The sequence below is a fragment of the Anarhichas minor genome, unplaced genomic scaffold (assembly GCF_050575085.1).
Source record: "Anarhichas minor isolate MPS153535 unplaced genomic scaffold, ASM5057508v1 ptg000014l, whole genome shotgun sequence".
Lineage (NCBI taxonomy): Eukaryota > Metazoa > Chordata > Actinopteri > Perciformes > Anarhichadidae > Anarhichas > Anarhichas minor.
Window position 1 is genome coordinate 15,864,453 of NW_027466460.1, and position 17,223 is coordinate 15,881,675.

The following is a 17,223-nucleotide window of genomic DNA, read 5'->3' on the forward strand; positions in this document are numbered from 1 at the left end:
GAGGCAGCAGGGCCTCCAGTTTATTGACCTGCAGGCTCCACTGGAAAGGTCACCTCCCCCTCCTCCGTTTAGAGGACACTGGCCTGCAGAATATTCTTTAATAAGACACGTGAGCTCATTAAACCCTCAAAACATGTATTATATTATACACATGTCATCCTTACAGCCCCAAAGTGAGCATCATTGTGCTGACGTTACATGTACTCGCAAAGTACTGAAAGAAAAAGTATTGAAAGAAACATAAAGGAAAATACACCACTGCCTACTCCTGTGGGTCTACTTCCAAAAACACTGGATCCTAAACGTCCCATAATGAAACTAGATCACATCTTTCATGAGATCATAACTGGTATATCTTTCAAACTTGACGTCCCTAGTTTTCAAAACAGTTTATATTATTAGTCTGAAGTCTCCAGTCCCCATTTCCTCAGACTTGACAAAGCGTCCTTGAGAACCACAAAGACATTAATCACCTGTTCTCATAGTACTGATATACCTGTATCAGCGGAGTGCCCCTTTAAATGAACGTGCTGCTTGGTGACATTCTCTGTTACATGCTGCCACCTGGTGTCTGTTTGCTTGAAGTTGCTGTGGATGATCAGCTGATGTGGGAAAATAAATCCTCTGATGCTTCCTGTGTTGTTGGTTCTTCTGTCTCACTGAAGATCTCAGGAAATAGTGTTCGGCCAGAGCACGGCCCTGTTTGGGTCTCTGGGTGAAAATAATAAAGGATCAACTTTACAAACTAAAGCAGGAAGAATAAACATCTCCTAAAATGATATACATAGTGATAGTAATGTTGGGTTTGCAACAGTTAAAGGACGTTTTTCAGAGCTTTGAGCACCACAGAACTAGATCCCATTCATCCCCATTGTACTGGGAGGTAGAGAGCAGTGTGGGGCAATAATTGTTGCTTTACCCTTTCACCCATACTCTCTATCTGGCATTTAATTTACACTGCCGACCATGCTCACAGCAGGCTGACTGAAAAATACCCTCAGCGGGATAATTCCCCAAAAATCATGACCCAAAAATGAGGATGAAGTTGAGTCTGTCCTCTAAAATCCAAACAATACGAAGCTTCAACTAATTGCTGTTTATTTGCAGTGCTGCTGTATTGTTAGAAAGTTCTCTCGTTACTTTATCCAACCCCTCTGTGTGTGTGTGTGTGTGTGTGTGTGTGTGTGTGTGTGTGTGTGTGTGTGTGTGTGGGTGTGTGTGTGGGTGTGTGTGTGGGTGGTCTCCTGCTGGATTCCAGTCTCCTTCCTCTCCCTGGCCCCAGTACACAGCATGTTTGCAGTGCGAATAAAAGAGATTATTGGAGCATGATAACACGATGAGCAGGGAGTTCACCACTTTGAGGGGCCACATTCACTTGGACCTTCAGACTGTTTGAGTGTTACCAGCTGCCAGCATTTCAAGCATGCTTTTGTTTCTCTACTTGTTTGTAATGAGGAGAAGCTCCATTATATTGTTACCTGATAACGAATAGGTCAGTAGATTTCTTTCTTTATGCCAGTTGCACGTTGGACGTTAGGATGGTTTGTCATTTGCTCCACTCATCAGTCCGACACATTGATCATTAGCAGGATATCTTCATATCTACAGGCCTGGTTTGCATGGCCATTGGTTTGGATATTCATGCCACCCTTTGAAAAAAGGGCAAGAACTTTAAAAAAAATATTAAAGTGAAGGGTTATTGCAGGTGACTATTTTCATATGTCGTCCTCCCAGTCGCTGATGGCTGATGAAGTGTTGTAAAATCATCCGAACGCAGCCGAATGATCCCAAACATCAGCATTGTTTACAATGTATCTGCGTGGTGTATTCTGTGAAGAACCTTGTATTTTTGCATGTTTCTGTTGGAGGATATAGTGAAGATGTTCTTTGCAGGTTTGGTTCCAGAAGTCGGCACTGGGGATGATTTCTAGGTCTTGTGCCGTAAATTTAAAGGGAGGGAGATTATCTTGAAGTTTTTGGATCGTAGTTTATTTCGTGTAGTGATGTTAAACAGATCTGATGTTACAGGGAGAAGATTTGAATTAAATGATTTAATGTTGTCTTTTAGTCTGAATAGAGGATTTAATCTGTAAATATTCTAAGAAGTGATTCTGGAAAAAGATTGTCTCTCATGTAGATCGAGAACGGCTTCTTTCATGTAACTGAGTTGTGAGGGAAGTAACGGTGTGTTGGAGAGATTTATTTTCCTTGGTTAGTGTGGATATTTGTACTTGGCTGAATTCGAGGATTTCGCGGAGCTGCTGGAATTCTCTGTGGAGGACCTCGAGAGCTATTTCTGCGTCTAGTCCGGAGAGTTTATTGTCGATTGAAAGCAAAATGTCACGAACGTCTGTACAGCATGATTTCTCCGGGGAGGATTAAATGGAGTCGGATTGTTGGCATCTCTTGTTGTTTGGTGTGGAGGCGAGGTTGTCATTGTGTTGTCCCGTTTTCGTGTCGACCGTGGTGAAAATACGGTTGAAATGTTCGTCGATAAAATCCTCAAGGTCTCCCAGATCGAATGATTGTATTATTCCAGTTGAATTTAAACAGAAAGGGGATTTATTTTGTGGGAAAAGTTTGTGTACAATCTAGCAGCAGGGGGCGGCCATCTTGGATCTTGCACTGGTCTCGTCAGATCTCGCCTCTCCTCGAGATGACGCTAATTTTGTGCCCTGCCATTTCCCATGCAGGTGTCACATCTGGAATGCCAGTGAAAAAAGATATCAAGCATTGCTATGAAGTGAAAACTTATCTGATTCAACTCTTTATCCTGTTTTCAACAGAATGTTTAAAAATAAACACTGCTGACACACTTGCATGGATCTCCACAGCTACGGCTGCAACTGACACTTCTTTTCAATATCGTTTATATTTTCAATAAACTGATTAATTGTTTGTGTCAGAAAATAGGTCAGATTGTAAAGGTGAGGACATCAAATTCCGACCAACACTCAAAAACCTAAAGATTCATATTATATGTTGAAATACAGAAAAGCAGCAAGTCCTCACATTTGAGAAGCTGAATCGTCCACGTTTTAACTCCAATTAAAGTCAGTCAAATGTTATAGGTTACTGACTTTCAATATTGCAATAAAGAGGGGGTTTATTGGGTTTGTGTGTCAGCAGTCTCTGTCAATAGAGACACTGAATGAACTACAAATAAAAAGGTCACGAGAGAAGGTCACCCTGAAGCAGCCATGACACCAGGAAGGATTTTCTGCTTCAGAGGGGAGTGAATGATGGCTAAGCCCTCCCTCCTCTCCGGGGGTGGGGTGGGAGGGAGAGACGGAGGAGGAGGTGGAGGGGGATTGTGGGCAGGATGAAGCTGAATCAAGGAGGGAAGTCCTAAATCACAGCGGTTCAGGGACGTCACAGGCTTTGTCCGTCACCGAGTCAGCAGACACGGGTCATTTTACGAAGAGCGCGGTGACGTAGATGAGCTGCACCGAGGGGGTGGGGTGGGGGGGGTGGGGTCGTCTCTGACTATGTATAGCAATGCTGACAGTAGTTGCATCAGGCTTAATCAGGGGACGTCATTTAAAGTGTTTCACAGTTTAAAAACAGAAGATATTTCCCATAATGCATCCAATTAACTGCAGACAAAACACAGTTGAGTAGGTGGAGGAGTGCGTAGTGTTACAGTCCCCTTTCTAAAAATATATTGACAGTGATACTTCCTATAACTATAACGGGGAGAAAAGGATTCATAGCAGCTATTCTGTTATAGAGACGTACAGAGGTGAGTTTGGTTAAAAGCAAACCAATAAACCTTTAAAGGTTTTAGAAATCCGTAAGAGGTCATTTTACCCCATCACCCCAAAGTCTAACAAAACAGTTTCTCTAACAAAGTTAGGCGGGATCAAGATCCCTGATCCAAAAGGTAGTGATGGATATGAACACTGGCAGTAGATGAAAAACGTGAACTAAAGAGTGAAATACAATCCGTCTCCTCTTTTACGCTCTCTCACTTCTCCTCTAGAGGCCCAGAGCTCTGCTCGCTTTAATATGAGCCCTCTAATCCTTTAATCGGTCACTAATTTACACCTGGAGCTGCAACTGAATGTAATTGAATTACCTGCTGAACGGAACAAGCTTCACACATATGGCTCAGAGGTCCGGTACTGAAGCAAACTCAGCTAGAATGCATAACTTGTGTCAAAAATTCACAAAGCTTGTTTTGTTTGTCGTTTGTTAGATTTGAGCAACTCTTCACATACTTCATATTATTGACATTATAGTAATTTACTGGATTGCCCTCATATTACTTCAATTTAATTTAAATCAATTCAGTACATGTAAATATTAGGATGAAAATAAGTAAAGTTAAAACAGGGACAAATCGCTAAATATTGGGTTCTGTTCATGGCCTAAGCGCCCACTTAAAGGATTCCAACGCAAAAGTAAGATGTAAATCTGTAAGTTTGATATTAGGATGTAACAAACAGAACATGCAGTAAAATATTGGTTTCAGTACCAAGAGGCTAAGACCGAGATAATTACACAAAATGTAGTCGGCATCTATAGTGTTTAAACTACGTACAGGGCAATCTATTAGAAATATGCTGAAGCCATATTCTAGTTTATAGAACTAGTTCACCATAGTTTGGTTACCCCCAGGTGTACATTTAAAGGATATTGTACTTATCAAGCTAAATTTCAAGCAATGAAGTGCGGACATGCGAGTTGTCCAGCGCGTCTTTGGGTGCCTCGTTGAAGGGAACATGGCACCAGTGTCCCTGGGAGGCGAGAGTGTTGCAGGAGATAACAAACAGTTTTCTCCAACTGCAGAATGTGCGGAGCTGTTGAGAGGTGGTCGGATGACACGGCTTGTATCTGATGACCTTCATCCTCGTAGCCGATGCTGCACTCGTGTGTGTGTGCGTGTGTGTATGTGTATGTGTGTGTGACGCAGCTGGTAAGAGGGAGGATGACATCATTGCGTGGCTGCCTTGCTCCTCTGCACGTACGCGTCTGTGGCTCTCTGGGAGGAGACAGGCAGGTTAACATGCAGGGCCAGCTTCCTGATTCACAGTCCTCCCCCTCCCCCTCCTCCTCCTCCTCCTCCCCCTCCTCCTCTTTCCCTTATTATCACTCCCCTGCTGCTGTAGGAGAAACCCCCTCCTTCCTCTCCGTCCCCAGCTCAGCCAATCGGGCCCCTCTGTGGGGGTAGGGCATAGCAGAACCACCATTCCAGTGTGGAGAGCTGCTGCATCTCCCCCAGAGCTAACAGGGAGCTAGCAGCACAGAGGGAAGAGACACAGTCAAACCAAGCCTCTGTGTGTGTTTGTGTGTTAAAGTTTGTGTGTGTGTGTGTGTGTGTGTGTGTGTGAGGCTGCAAGTGTGCGACTGTCGCAGACTAGCAGGCACGGCTTGTTTCACCAGACTTTTCTCCCCCCCCCCCCTTCCTCTCTTTTTAACCTTGCCTCGTCGCGGTGCTCAGCTCTGCTCTGCTCCTTCCTCCACTTCAGGATAAAGAGGGATCAGCGTGGAGGAAACACCTTCCCTACCCCTCCTTTAACTCTCTAACCACCTCGTAGTTCGCTGACAGCTCCTGGCGGACGAGCAGGCAGGATGATAGCGGCTCAGCTTCTGGCCTACTACTTCACCGAGTTGAAGGATGATCAACTCAAAAAGGTGAGTGACATTGAAGCTGCCTTCGGTGGAGAGCTGGGTGTAGTGTGACAGCAGCCTGATGGACGCCGGTTAGCAGTAGCTGCATGTCAGCAGAGCACTGAGCCTATGTATCAGGCCAGAGGGGAAAAGGAGGATGCAGCAATAGGGAAGTAGAGGGAAGAGGAGGAGGAGGCGGGGGAGGCCATGATGAACTCTAATCTGGATTTGATTGCATTTGACTTTGCTCAGGGGGTTAGCATTGTTTGACACGGATGTCCTTGAGAAAAGGGCCGTGGTCGGTGATGGTGGTGATGTGCTGCAGGCGGACCCTCGTTAAGCGGATGCCAGAGCGTCTGAAGCAGACAGGTGTCTGTGAGGGGGGCTGCTGGGCAAAGTCGTGAGCTCCACAATCTCTTGCTGCTCCGCCCCACTCTCTTCTTCTCTACCGGTTTCATCTTCCCTCTGTTAACTCGCCCGTTCTCTTATTACTCTCAGGCAAAGACGACGTAAACTGGTTAGCAGGACACAGATGCAACCTGAGCTGGAATACGGCCTCCGGTCATGCAAAGAAGCTGACCTTTGGTTTAGCGGAAATTAGCCACTGCATGGGATGACAGACCGGTGAGATGTTCCCAAGGATGGGGGGGGGGGGGGAGTTTTATGATGTCGTGTGTGATGTCACAGTGCAGTAGGTGCACGTGCCTTTGCTGAAGTAGGTTAGTGGGATTTACAACAGTGACTCATTAAAAAGGAAGAAAGTTATCCAACCGTGTACATCTGCTGCACTGCACATTAAGAAATGTAGACAAATTCAGCAGCTGCCAAAATAACTTACTGTCTGTAAAATAAGTGTGATAACAGTAAATAAGCCGGATTCAGCATAATAATAATAATAAAGAGTATAAACCTTTTGACCCATGATGTGCCTCTTTACAAACTCAGGTTGAACAGCCAAGCACTGTTCAAACACACAGTGGAGGAGATTCCAAAGTACCCAGAGGAAATATATCTTCCGGGCTAAATTTAGCCATTTGATGTAATGGTGCAGCTATAAATACATTGACACGATCTGATTTTTTTTTTTGTTTTTTTAGCTTCAAAGAAGAAGATGCAGATTTTACGTCTTGGCACACAGCCTCACAAGGTCGACAAAGAAAGACAGGAATAAAAAAATCGTGGGTGTCTCCCACGATTTCCTGGAAATACTGCATTCAATACTCATTCATTAACGTTACTTCACGTTGCATTCGTCTTTTTGAGAGGCTAATGCCACACAGAGTAGCCTGATGGGAAACACACGTGTGGCCTGTGTTTCCTGGCTCAGAGTGGATCTCTGTGCTGTGTCGTGCCCGATGGCATGCACTGTGTTATTATGCAACAATAACAGTGAGTGTGCAGCACACACACGTTCATTAGATGCTTTAACTGCATCTGCACTGTATGTCATAAGACATATTGAAAGTATTTTCATCGTGTGTTGTCGCTTTTGTCCCATGTCAACATATGTCTACATCAGTATCTGGGTTCAGGCTCCTTCTCACAATATGTGGTACTTTGAGTTAAGTGAATGACTCTATTGACTTTCTAGCTACCACTCAGCCGCAGTAACAAACATGTCTCTCATGCAATTAATAAAAGAGCAACTAAACCCCCAAACCACTTTTTCCAGCTGAAAACCAATGTATATGGGTATTATAGTGTTGTTGGTGGATTCAGGTCCAAATCTTGACATTTTAGTGCAAAGTATTTGAATATTGTGTTATAAATATGCTTAGCGACTGCCTTCTACTGGTTGAAACCCGGGAATTACAATTGAATTTTGCTGTTAGCTGATATGGAGGTAAGCAACGTATATGGAGGCAGCCAACACCCCCTCTTATAAAACCAATGTCTCCCTCTTTCGACTGAGAGAGGAGTATTAGTGACAAGTAGTCGTTACCCTTTCAATTAGCACGTGATTCGTTTATGCTAATCCATAGCGCTAATGCTAATAGCTAGCATACACATAACTAGTGCTAATGTTAATCGCTAGCGTACACATATCCCAGCCTTTTATGTGAAACTCAAATCCACAAATGTTTCTAAGTTTATACTGTTTATACTTTTGTCAACATAACAGACCCTTTACAGCACTGTTACCTAACCATAATCATGACATTAGTCAGCATGCTAGTGATTAGCATTAGCAATTAGCACTTGTGAATAGCGCTAGTGATTAGCATAAGCTAATTGGAGGGGAACCGGCTATCATGGACAGTTGTTTAAAGACAGTAATGTCCGTCAGCTCATGTGGTGCTGTCTAAATCACGGTGTAATTAGCAAGCATCCACACACTCTTGTCACAGGACAGGAAAGCACACAGCGAGATAATCAGTCATTAACACTGATTCACCAGATTGTGCAATGCTTAATTTCAAGTCCACGGAAAAGAGAGAAAAGCCATGTGCTGTACTGTGATTTAAATACTACACTGGTGATAGAACATTGTGCTTTTCTCATGTTCTAGAGGCATTTAGATTTTCCAGGGTAGATGCACTTCAGGCAAAACTGGGGTTTAGTTACTCTTAAGGTTTAGTTACTCTTTAAGTAAGATGTTACACAATCTGAGGCGGCCTTTTCAGGATAGCTTGCAGTGCTTAAACCATGATGAAATACCAAAAGAAAAAAGGTGTAGCCTATAAATGGTCATCTGTAGTTTTTAAGTTAAGTTAGAGTCAAGTCAGTTTGTATTCTCTGTTTCATCATTGACTTAACCAATAACATTTAACATCAGTAATGTTGCTGATTTGTTGGTGGTTCAACTCAACATAAACTCCCCTGAAAAACCCAAACTGTATTCCTCCTGCCTGGGAATTAAAACATTAGGTAAAGCTCGTTTTTAATAACTTGAACACCGTGTGTGTGTGTTTGTGTCCTGTGCCTGCTCCTCAGATCGATAAGTACCTGTACTCCATGCGCTTCTCGGATGACACGTTGAAGGACATCATGAACCGGTTCCGCAGGGAAATGGAGAACGGGCTCGGCCGCGACACCAGTCCCACCGCCACCGTGAAGATGCTGCCCACCTTCGTCAGGGCCATCCCTGACGGATCAGGTGCGGTTTACAAAAACAGATCATTGTGACAACAACACGTGTGGTTTTGGTAAACTCAAGTGCTCATATATCCTATTGTCTAGGTTCCTGCTGCCCAAAAGAAAGACAAAACTTAACCCGTAGACGTACAATGCAACGAAGATTGTTTTGTGTTCAAGATACATTTTTAAACATTGTAAATAGTGAGCTGAGGGATTTGGAGACCCTTTAAAGGAGTATCTTTAATATGTTGTTGCATCTTAGAGAAAAGCTTTGACATCCTGGTGTAAACTATTCTATTGGATGTCATGTTTGAAATATTCAGCTGGAAGTTAAATATTAGTTAAAGATTGAATTACCTGCCATTCCTCGACTTCACTTCCTGGTGTCCCTTTGACAGAATGAACCCATTGACTCAGCAAACAAAGCTAGAAAGTACAAAAAGCTCATTATAAACTGTTATTATTGATATATTCATATATATATTCAAAATATAAAGTTGAATACGCTGATGAGTATCATTAACTGTAACAAAAGTCATTATGGGGCTTTTATTCATAAGTTCATAATGCAGTAAAGTGTTCAATTCAAATTGTATTTTGATACACAGGGAAACATGACAAACGATGAAGGTCACTGTCATGAGGATGACAAACTCAATCACATTAAAAGCAAAGTAATCCCCCTCAGACGCCCCTCAGTGCTGCTGTTTGTGCCTGTGTTGTGTTTTACAGCATCCATCTATAGACTCTATACTCTAAGAGTGTTAAAGCAGCGCCTGATGCATCCCGTTTCTATCCGTCAGTAAACAATGTGCTGACGCGGTGAAATCGTCAGGCCTCTCTGTGTTGTGCTCTGGATGATCTGGACTCAGTGGACCACTATTGTTTTAGGCCCCCGAGGCCAAAGAGTTCAGCCAGCCTGATCGGGCTCTGTAACCGTCTCATAACATGCAGCCGTCGGAGGGAGACCTCGAAATGTCAGTTTTATTGATTCGAATTCAATTGAGAGACAATTTAAGGAGCCGTCTAATAAACGGTATTGTGTCACGTTGAAATTAAAATTCTGATTACGGCTCACAATCTGCTAAAGTTGCAGTTTAATTTATTCTTAAAGTATCAAAATGCAGAAGTTAGAACTAAAATATTCAGTCAGTGAAAGTGCTCAAAAATGCTATAGATATAAACAAATACACGCTATATTTATGTAAAACGAAAGGCAAGGCAAAAACAGGCAAATTGCAGCCTGAAAATGACCCTGTCACTACTTTTTAACTGTGGGTTACTGTACTTAAGCTACAGCGAAACAGCGCTCACTTTAATTTCAAGATATTGTGATGATCAGATCTTTACAGCGGACGATAATGCTGCTACCCGGCATGGCTTGTCCCTGTTAGTAAAGGCCCGCACACAGATATAACATGGAGTGTCAGACATACTGTGGAGAGCGACAGGCCGCGCTGACCGCCTCACGTTATAAATAGCCTCAGGTTTCAACAACCTCATGAGGACGGAGGGGTCACGAGAAAGGTCAGGGTCGAAGCCACGGCGACCGTTATAAACAAATAAACATCCGACAGCCTGATCAGCAAAGACAGACTGAAATACTGAAGATCAAACATGTGTATGAACTACGAGGTCACTCACTGATATGAGGTCACAGTGGGACAGAGTGGATGAAGTGGACGCACGCTGTGCTGTAAATCAGTAACACTTCTATATGCCAGGCGGCGGCGGTCACGTCTCATTCCAGTCAGGTCACACAGATAAATAGATAAATAGCACAATGCAGCAAACACTGCAGTCACGGTGGCACTGGATGAAGAACATTGTTCTGCAGGGAGGCGGGATGTCCAGGCTGATTCCTTGTAAACGAAAAGGTCACAGGTCTGATTAAGGTCCGATTAATGCAACAGTGAATGTACGTCCACACACACACACACACACACACACACACACACACACACACACACACACACACACTATCATGTGTTCTGCTGCAGTGTTCCTTTGCAGGACACTTAATCCGCCTCGTTCGTTGTGACTGGCTGTAGATCAGTGTCAGACAAAGCCTGAATTAATCATTCTTATCCTAAATAAAGAGAGCTGCGGCCTTAAACGTCAGAAATAATTAGCCGTCTTCTCATACATCGCTTACAAATTATTAACATTTCAGATCATGAAAATAATGGGAAATATATCTATAACTCTATAAAGGTGTGTGTTTGTTTGGGAACAATAGAATGAACTCTATGACGTTGTGTGAAAGCTTCTCGGTTCACGTTTCGGTTTCTTCCCCGGACGGAGACATCTGCTCGCTCTGTTCACGCAAAGCAGGTTGTTGGAGAAAAGCAGCTAAAGTGCATCTTAAGTGCTCTGGAATGTAATCGGTTTAATTTATCAACGCTGGTTCAGGATTTGTAAATCATTTGGCCGACAGTAAAAATAAATGTTTTTAAAACATAAAAGACAAACTGCAGTAAACTACAACAGAAGGAGACATTGCATCACTGCTTTCACGTAATAAGCACTTAAATGAAGTTGTTGTTTTTTTGTAAATCTCTAAAGTTTCTTTGTATTTGTATTGTGACAGAAAAGGGGGACTTCATAGCTCTGGACCTCGGGGGGTCCAACTTCAGGATCCTGCGTGTCAAAGTGACCCAGGACAAGAAGCAGCCGGTTCAGATGGAGAGCCAGGTCTACGAGACCCCCGATGACATCATCCACGGCAGCGGGTCACAGGTAAACACCAACTTCTCCTTCTCCCCCCCCCCCCCCCGTCTCTCTCTCTCTCTCTCTCTCTCTCTCTTTCAATTCAATTGGGCTTAATTTAGGAAACGTGTGTCCACTAAACACAAAGCATGGAAATGTACGTAAAGTAAATTAAGATCTACTAGAACTCTAGAACACAAATGTCTCTCCCCACCCCCTCCTCCCTCTTCCTTTCTCTCTACCCCCTCTCTCTTTCTCCCACCCTTCTCTCTCTATTTATTTTTCTCTTTCTCCCCCCCTTCTGTCTGTGTCTCTGTCTCTCTCTCTTTCTTCCCCTCCCTCTCTCTCTCTCTCTCTCTCTCTCTCTCTCTCTATTTCTCCCCTGTCTGTCTGTCTGTCTCTCTCTCTCTTTCTTCCCCCGTCTTTCTCTCTCTCTTTCTCTTTCTTCCCCTCTCTCTCTCCCCCCCTCTCTCTCTCTGTCTGTCTGTCTCTCTCACCCTCTCTCTCTCTCTCTCTCTCTCTCTCTCTTCCCCCCCTCTCTCTCTCTCTGTCTCTCTCTCTCTTCCCCCCCTCTCTCTCTGTCTGTCTGTCTCTCTCACCCTCTCTCTCTCTCTCTCTCTCTCTCTCTTCCCCCCCTCTCTCTCTCTCTGTCTCTCTCTCTCTTCCCCCCCTATCTCGCTCTCTGTCTCTCTCTCTCCCCCCCTCTCTCTCTGTCTGTCTCTCTCTCTCACCCTCTCTCTCTCACCCTCTCTCTCTCTCTCTCTCTTCCCCCCCCCCTCTCTCTCTCTCTCTCTCTCTCTCTCTTCCCCCCCTCTCTCTCTCTGTCTCTCTCTCTCTTCCCCCCCTATCTCGCTCTCTGTCTCTCTCTCTCTCCCCCCCTCTCTCTCTGTCTGTCTCTCTCTCTCACCCTCTCTCTCTCACCCTCTCTCTCTCTCTCTCTTCCCCCCCTCTCTCTCTCACCCTCTCTCTCTCTCTCTCTCCCCCCCTCTCTCTCTCTCTCTCTCTCTTCCCCCCCTCTCTCTCTCACCCTCTCTCTCTCTCTCTCTTCCCCCCCTCTCTCTCTCTCTACTTACTATGTTTTAGTTTGGACACATCAGTGTTTGATGTTGTGTTTATTCCCTAAACATGTTTCATATTTAATAGACTATAAACATCTAATCCATCTAACCCGTCCACACGCAGTACATCCCCGTCATCAACAGACACTGAGCGGACACGAGCTCGACTGCGTCCACTGAACACGTTCAGGTTGAGTGTCATAGAAGCTGGAGGTCAGGTCGGGGATCAACATGTGTAAAGTGAGCCTCTTAATAACGCCGAGGGTCACGACGGAGAAGTCAGAAGCGCCGCTGACCTTCAGTTCACTCGTGGGGAACAGCTGGCGGTCGTGTTGTAACACGATAATCAAAACACGAGAGACCGCCTGGGGCCGTGCGATTGGTCCAGACCGTGACTCGCACAGACAGATGCTGTTTAATGAAACGTCAAGGGGACAGCTGCCCAAAAATGTTAGGAGCTGTATCAACAGGTTTGTTAACAAAGAGGTTTGTTTTAACGGAGAGCGATCTGGTAAAATATAGACATAAAAACATAAATCAAGATTCTTATCTTCTAAGATTCTGAATGAACTTCCAAAACTAGATTTTCTACTACAGAACGTAGACGTTGCTACTGAAGGAAAGTAATCCAACGTATCCTCATCGCATGATATCCTGCGGAAAGTTACTCCTCGTTTTTCGTGCGTTTTCCTCCTAAAGTCCAGCAACACGTGTCAGTTTCCACTCGTCACATGAACACGCTGTTTACAAAATAAACTTCTGTCTTCACCAGAAACAACTCAGTTAAGTTTAGGCAACACAACTAATGAGGTCAGGTTAAAGAATAGGCTGTTGTTTGGGTTACAGTGACCACACAGGTGCTGTTGATGATGACACAAGTTAGGTCACAAAAACATGAACATTCTTCTTGTTTCACATGAGGAACAAACTTCGGTTTGTTGTCAAAGTTGTGTCAAACATTATTGTGTGGTTTGTTGAGAAATGACACAAAATACTAGTTTCACAGTGATATTAAATATCAGTTGTGAATATAGTGCCGTGAGGTTAAGCGACGATGTTTCTTCATCTGTCTTTCTGGCCTCCTAAAATGTGACACCATCTACACTCAGTTGCCAGTTTATTAGGTACACATCGCTAAAACAACGAATACAGTGTCGTGCACCAGTCCTGCAAATAAATCCTACTTTCACAAAGTTTATAATGTTTTAATGTTAAACTATTTTAGAGAGATTTGAATATTACTGCGTTTTACTGAGAGGTGTTTCCAATATTTAGTTTACCCTCTATAACACAGTTTGAATAAAAAACTGAACGTGCTACTGAGTGTCTGAGATGAGCCGGAGACGTTAAGAGTAAAGAGTTAGTTAAATATGTGAGTCAAAGGTTGTGGTGTGTTATCTTCTGCAGTGTAAACGTCTCCTTTCTGTCTGCAGCTCTTTTCCCATGTTGCAGATTGCCTGGGCGACTTCATGGAGAAGCAAAAGATCAAGGACAAGAAGCTCCCTGTGGGATTCACCTTCTCCTTCCCCTGTGCCCAAACCAAGCTGGACGAGGTAAACAAACACGTTAAAGGGATAACTGTGCTACACATCTATGTATTTTATATTGTGGTGAGTTCCTTCTTTCACGTCTGGAGGTTCCAAGATTAAACGTTAATGGAGGATGTTTTCTGTGATCTTGTGGAGACAGAGTACTTAAAACAGAAGCGCATTAATGTCACTGTGCTCCGTTAGGAAGAAGGCTTATAGAGACGTGTTGTTGGGAGGGTGACGCCGTGATTGGAATAGCAATGGACGGACATTTTGGACTTGCCAAGCCGTCGGACTGTAACTTACAGTTTGTCCTCGTCCCTCGCTTTATAGGCCGTCCTGTTGACATGGACAAAGAAGTTCAAAGCCAGCGGCGTTGAGGGCATGGACGTTGTGAATCTTCTGAACAAGGCCATCAAGAAACGAGGGGTGAGTTCAGTTCTTTAACTTAGCAGTTTGAACATGTACGATGGTGCATTATGACCATGAAGGTTTAGAAGATAAGTACATAATGGAACCAGGGGAGGGCGGTCATATTCCTAACAAAAAAAAAGACATTAAATTGGTAAATTTACGAGAAAATGTGTTTTGTTTTCTTCTGAATGGGCCCAATTCATAAATAAAATGTTTCCTTTTTTTCTACAGTTTTTCCCTGTAACCTTATTTGTCTTAACCATCAATGGCCCCAATACACAGTAGTAGTTATATGGTTTTATTAAAACATAGTTTTATTGTTTGATGCATTTTAACATGCACTAACCATGGGGACTACTTTACGAGTCAACATGCAATACGTAAACATAAGAGAACATGATGTCCCAACAATGATGGTAAACCTTTTTAAAATGTCTGCTCAGTCCAAACTTAGTGATTGACTTATTAATTTTTTTACTTAAGTTTAAACATAATCTTGTTTTTCTTCCAGGACTATGAGGCAGACATCATGGCGGTGGTGAATGACACAGTTGGCACCATGATGACCTGCGGATTTGACGATCAGCGCTGTGAAGTGGGCATCATCATAGGTAAAGACACACACTTGCTTTTACAGCATCCTGGAAGAGCAAATAATAAAAGTGATGACTGAGGACCGACGCTGCATCGACTGTGGCGAGAAACGACCTGCTCATAAAATTATATCTGTTTTAATCTGATTTTAAAAAGCTGAAAGGTAAAAAGACATAAATCCAAAAGCACCTTTCAGCACCATAAGCACAGTTCTACATGTGGGGGCGCCAAAGTTACTCTAACCACAACCCTGGCATCATTAGGACAAGGCACCACTGAGCTCCACAGAGCAACACAACCACAGACACGTGTGTCATGCAGCTGTGCATCCTTTCAGGAACGGGAACAAATGCCTGCTACATGGAAGAGCTGCGTCACATTGACCAGGTGGAAGGAGACGAAGGCCGGATGTGCATCAACACGGAGTGGGGAGCCTTCGGGGATGACGGGTCCCTGGAGGACATCCGCACAGAGTTTGACCGTGAGATCGACAGGGGCTCCATCAACCCAGGAAAGCAGCTGTGAGATGTTTTCCTTCAAAGCTTTATTCATTCAAGAAAGAGTTTCAGCAAATATAGTCTTCCCTGCTCGGAAAACCCTGTGCGATATGGCACCTTCGGACATTTGTAAACCCATATTGTGCGAGTTGTTTCAGGAATTATAGTTCTTTAACTGTAGGACACTCCCGCCCAACATAGAATACTCCTCAAGCTGTGAAATATACAGTACATGCTTTGCAAAACATGGAATAAAAAGACTAACACAAACTGTATCCGCGACACGTCATCTCTCCGCTCAGGTTTGAAAAGATGGTCAGTGGGATGTACATGGGGGAGCTGGTTCGACTCATCCTGGTCAAGATGGCCAAAGAGGGGCTGCTGTTTGAGGGACGGATCACCCCCGAGCTCCTGACCAAAGAAAAGATCGAGACAAAACATGTCTCCGCCATTGAAAAGTGAGTACAAAGTCATCTGGTTTGTTCTTATGGCAATGAAGATCATCTGCTGGTTCATCGCTTCACTTCAGCAGCAGGGATGAGATCTTTAATAACATGGAATACTTGTCATTTTAGGAGCAAAGAAGGACTGAAGAAATGTATGGAGATCCTGACGAGGCTCGGGGTGGAGCCTTCAGATGAAGACTGTCTGGCTGTGCAGCACGTGTGCGCCATCGTGTCCTTCCGCTCGGCCAATCTGATCGCGTCTACCCTGGGAGGCATCCTCGCTCGTCTCAAGGACAACAAAGGAGTCGCTCGCCTACGCACCACCGTGGGCATCGACGGGTCCCTCTACAAGATGCACCCTCAGTGAGTGTTCTTTGAAGAGAAGAGGAAGTTGGGAGTTCATGCATCTACGTTAGCCGACGTGTTTGCCTAAATACTACTACAAAACTAGAATGAGATGAGGGTTAGGGATCAGGACGAGGCAGAGAAGAATATAGAGGATGCACAGCCGGCATTCATTTCACTGGTGGGAAGATTTACCATATATCACTCACAAACACAAAGAAAATCTCCCACACAAATCCAAATTTGGTCGTAGGGCAGGATGATTTAGTGTTTCAGCTAAAATCGTGATTTTTCTTTAGGTCCAAACTAATGATTCTGAGCAAACTGTGGTTAAAATCAAATGAGTTATTGACGTTTTGTATATATATATATATATATAGGTATATAACCGACAGTACCGATGGAGCCTCTCTCACAGATCTTCTGCTCTCCGAAACAGATATGCCCGCCGTCTGCACAAAACGGTGCGCCGCCTGGTCCCGGACTCAGACGTCCGCTTCCTGCTGTCCGAGAGTGGGAGCGCGAAGGGTGCGGCCATGGTGACGGCCGTGGCGTACCGTTTGACGGAGCAGGCGCGCCAGATTCAGCAGACTATGGCCGAGTTCCGGCTGAGCAAGGCGCAGCTGTTAGAAGTGAAGAAACGCATGAGGCAGGAGGTTGAAAGAGGCCTCAAGAAGAACACCCACCAGGAAGCCACGGTCAAAATGTTGCCTACTTTTGTCCGAAGAACACCCGATGGAACAGGTGACTAGAAATATATCGATATGCAGAGAGGTGGGAGGGAAGGACCCTTTGTTTCAATGATAAATGCTACATTTTTCTGACGTTTCTTACCTTTTTGCAGTCTCCTTTAAAAATGTAATTACTTAAGATTCCAATAAATATATCACTGTGTCTATCTATAGGGTGTAGCCTGGCCTTAACCTAAAAACGCCTTTCT

The 17,223-nt window shown here is 44.1% G+C and overlaps 1 protein-coding gene and 1 long non-coding RNA gene across 3 annotated transcripts in view; one reads left to right on the forward strand and one right to left on the reverse strand.

The window, feature by feature from the left end:
* LOC142949939 (uncharacterized) overlaps positions 1-17,223 on the reverse strand; it is a 21,164-nt gene continuing 3,941 nt past the window's right edge. Inside the window, exons 1-4 of one of the 2 annotated variants that reach the window (XR_012954113.1) lie at positions 10,336-11,458; positions 9,049-9,117; positions 8,560-8,698; positions 1-711 (exon numbers count right to left, since the gene is read on the reverse strand). This is a non-coding gene — a long non-coding RNA (uncharacterized LOC142949939). Of the gene's footprint in view, positions 712-8,559; positions 8,699-9,048; positions 9,118-10,335; positions 11,459-17,223 lie in introns of those variants that run through there. The other variant, XR_012954112.1, reaches the window with a different exon arrangement.
* The window catches only part of LOC142949893 (hexokinase-1-like), an 18,078-nt gene continuing 6,059 nt past the window's right edge, over positions 5,205-17,223 (forward strand). The window contains exons 1-10 of the mRNA XM_076091759.1: positions 5,205-5,637; positions 8,548-8,710; positions 11,282-11,430; positions 13,892-14,011; positions 14,321-14,416; positions 14,913-15,012; positions 15,333-15,516; positions 15,795-15,950; positions 16,068-16,301; positions 16,723-17,027. Of these exons, the coding sequence (XP_075947874.1) occupies positions 5,575-5,637; positions 8,548-8,710; positions 11,282-11,430; positions 13,892-14,011; positions 14,321-14,416; positions 14,913-15,012; positions 15,333-15,516; positions 15,795-15,950; positions 16,068-16,301; positions 16,723-17,027 (1,570 nt within the window). The 5' untranslated portion in view covers positions 5,205-5,574. The remainder of the gene's footprint in view (positions 5,638-8,547; positions 8,711-11,281; positions 11,431-13,891; positions 14,012-14,320; positions 14,417-14,912; positions 15,013-15,332; positions 15,517-15,794; positions 15,951-16,067; positions 16,302-16,722; positions 17,028-17,223) is intronic.